Raw genomic sequence first — 1,967 nt, forward strand, 5'->3', positions numbered from 1 at the left:
GGTGGCAGGGTGCTGGGGGGCAGTCTGCAGGGTGCATGGGGGGTAGGTTGCAGGGTGCGTGGGGGCGCAGTCTGCAGGGTGCATTGGGGGGTAGTTTGCAGGGTGCACTGTTGGGGGGAGCTTGCAGCCATGCTCCCCACACACACTGTATTTGGGGAGGGGACAGCTCCCTCCATAGCCGCCACCTTCACCCCACAACAGCACAGCACCCAGCAGATAGTGCCATGCTGGCCCCCCCAGTTGCAGCACTGGCCATGTATGCTCTAGCCCCAGCCCTTGAGAGGCACGGGCACAAACACGTCCTGGGGCAGGACAGCAGGATCCAGCCCTGCAGTTTTATTGACTCCAGTGTCCCTGGAGCACGTGGGTCCCATGGCATGGGCGTCTGAGGGGCTTCATTCATCCCAGGAGTTCCTGTCGGTGTCGATGGACACACAGTTGTACACAGCGTACCGCAGCATCTCCTCACAGGCCTTGGCCCTGGTGGGTTGGGACATGGGGTCATGGCCATGACAGGCAGCGGGAGCTTATGCTTCCCTCCCCACGTCACCTGGACATCCTCTAGGGCAGGACCTGGGGAGCCTGGAAGGGGACCCCAGTGCCAGCCCCAGGGAGGGGGAACATCCCTGTCCCTTGTCCCCAGCTCAACTCACGAGGAATAGCTGGGCAAGAAGAAGGTGCAGGAGCATGTGGAGGCCTGTGGCATCACATCCACCGCGTTCAAGCTTGGGAGAAAGGAGAGAGGGTCAGACCCTGGCACAGCACAGGGATCCCAGCCCGGGCAGGATGGACTCACTTTGCCCTTTCCGGGTAGACAGTGATCTGAACTGGAAGGCGGCTCCGGCCACTGACGAACTTGAGGAAGCGGCTGAGATCCTCTGAGGAGAAGGACAGGGCTCAGGGACAGGGACAGGACTGTCCCAGTCACTGCCATGGGAGAATCACCCCAGGAGCACAGGGCAAAGCCAAGGGATGCTCTGAGCATCCCAGGAAGGGCCAGGCAGGACAACCCCAGCTGAGTCCCAGGGAAGCACTCAGTGAGCATCCCCATGGCACAGGGCAGTGGATACCCCATCGCCATGCCTATCCTGCTGCACTTGAAGACTGGGGAAAGGCTTGGGGCTGCTCACCACTCGTGAAGTTGTTGAGTGCCTCCCAGAAGTTCTGGATACGGGTGTCATTGGGCGCAAAGTCCTCAAATGTGACTGTGACAAAGAACGTGCAACGGCTTCTTTAGACACTCCCAGCAAAGCAAATGAATGCGACATGTCCATCCTGCCCTTCTGTGGGAGCCCAGAGTAGAGGCAGGAGAGAAGGAGACCCTCTTGGTGAGCCCCTGAGAGCAGCCAGCACCCCTGAGCAGGGCTGGCACCCTCCACAAAGGAGGGTGAAGAAATAGGGGTCCCAGTTTGCAGGGTGGCCACTCATCTCTACCCATAGCAGCTGAGAACCAGAGTGGGGACCGGTGGGGTTTGCATCCCTACCCAGGGTCCCTCTGGCTTATCCTCACCCAGGCGCCCCACGATTAGGGGCTCAGCATGGGGCAGGATGAGTGCGCAGGACAAGCACGTACCGAACCTCCGCAGTTCAGACACAGTGATCTCAGGGTCCCCGCAGACCTTCTTCTCCATCAGCTGCCAGGTGAGCAGGTCCAGCACAGGCTGGGGCACCACACGGAGCAGCCCGGCACGCATGGCCGCGATCTTGGGGGGACACAGAAAGAGCCCCACGTCACTGAAATGGGTCTAGGCCAGGGCAGCCACTCAGGACACCAAGGTCAGGGACCACAGGACCCCAGAGCGGATCCCCAGGGCATCCTAAGCATGGGATGCATGGAGGAACCACCCAGCTGAGGCTGGTTTGGGGACACATTTTCACAGCCACCAACCCCACAGGTACCAGGATCAGGGTCCCCTTGGAGCCACACTGGCCCTGGGGCACAGCATTACCTGCTCCTTGCTCTCCTC

The 1,967-nt window shown here is 61.0% G+C and overlaps 1 protein-coding gene across 1 annotated transcript; it reads right to left on the reverse strand.

Moving 5' to 3' along the window:
- Positions 1 to 395: 395 nt before the first annotated feature.
- On the reverse strand, positions 396 to 1,961 carry LOC104406631 (E3 ubiquitin-protein ligase HECTD3-like; the record flags this gene model as incomplete). The annotated part of the gene is made up of 6 exons (XM_010015679.1): positions 396 to 480; positions 654 to 725; positions 797 to 878; positions 1,131 to 1,205; positions 1,574 to 1,703; positions 1,950 to 1,961. Coding segments are annotated over 6 exons (456 nt in total), but the record flags the coding sequence as incomplete, so codon positions are not given.
- Between the last annotated feature and the right edge of the window lie 6 nt (positions 1,962 to 1,967).

This window comes from Nestor notabilis, unplaced genomic scaffold (assembly GCF_000696875.1).
Source record: "Nestor notabilis isolate BGI_N333 unplaced genomic scaffold, ASM69687v1 Scaffold28185, whole genome shotgun sequence".
Classification (NCBI taxonomy): Eukaryota; Metazoa; Chordata; class Aves; order Psittaciformes; family Psittacidae; genus Nestor; species Nestor notabilis.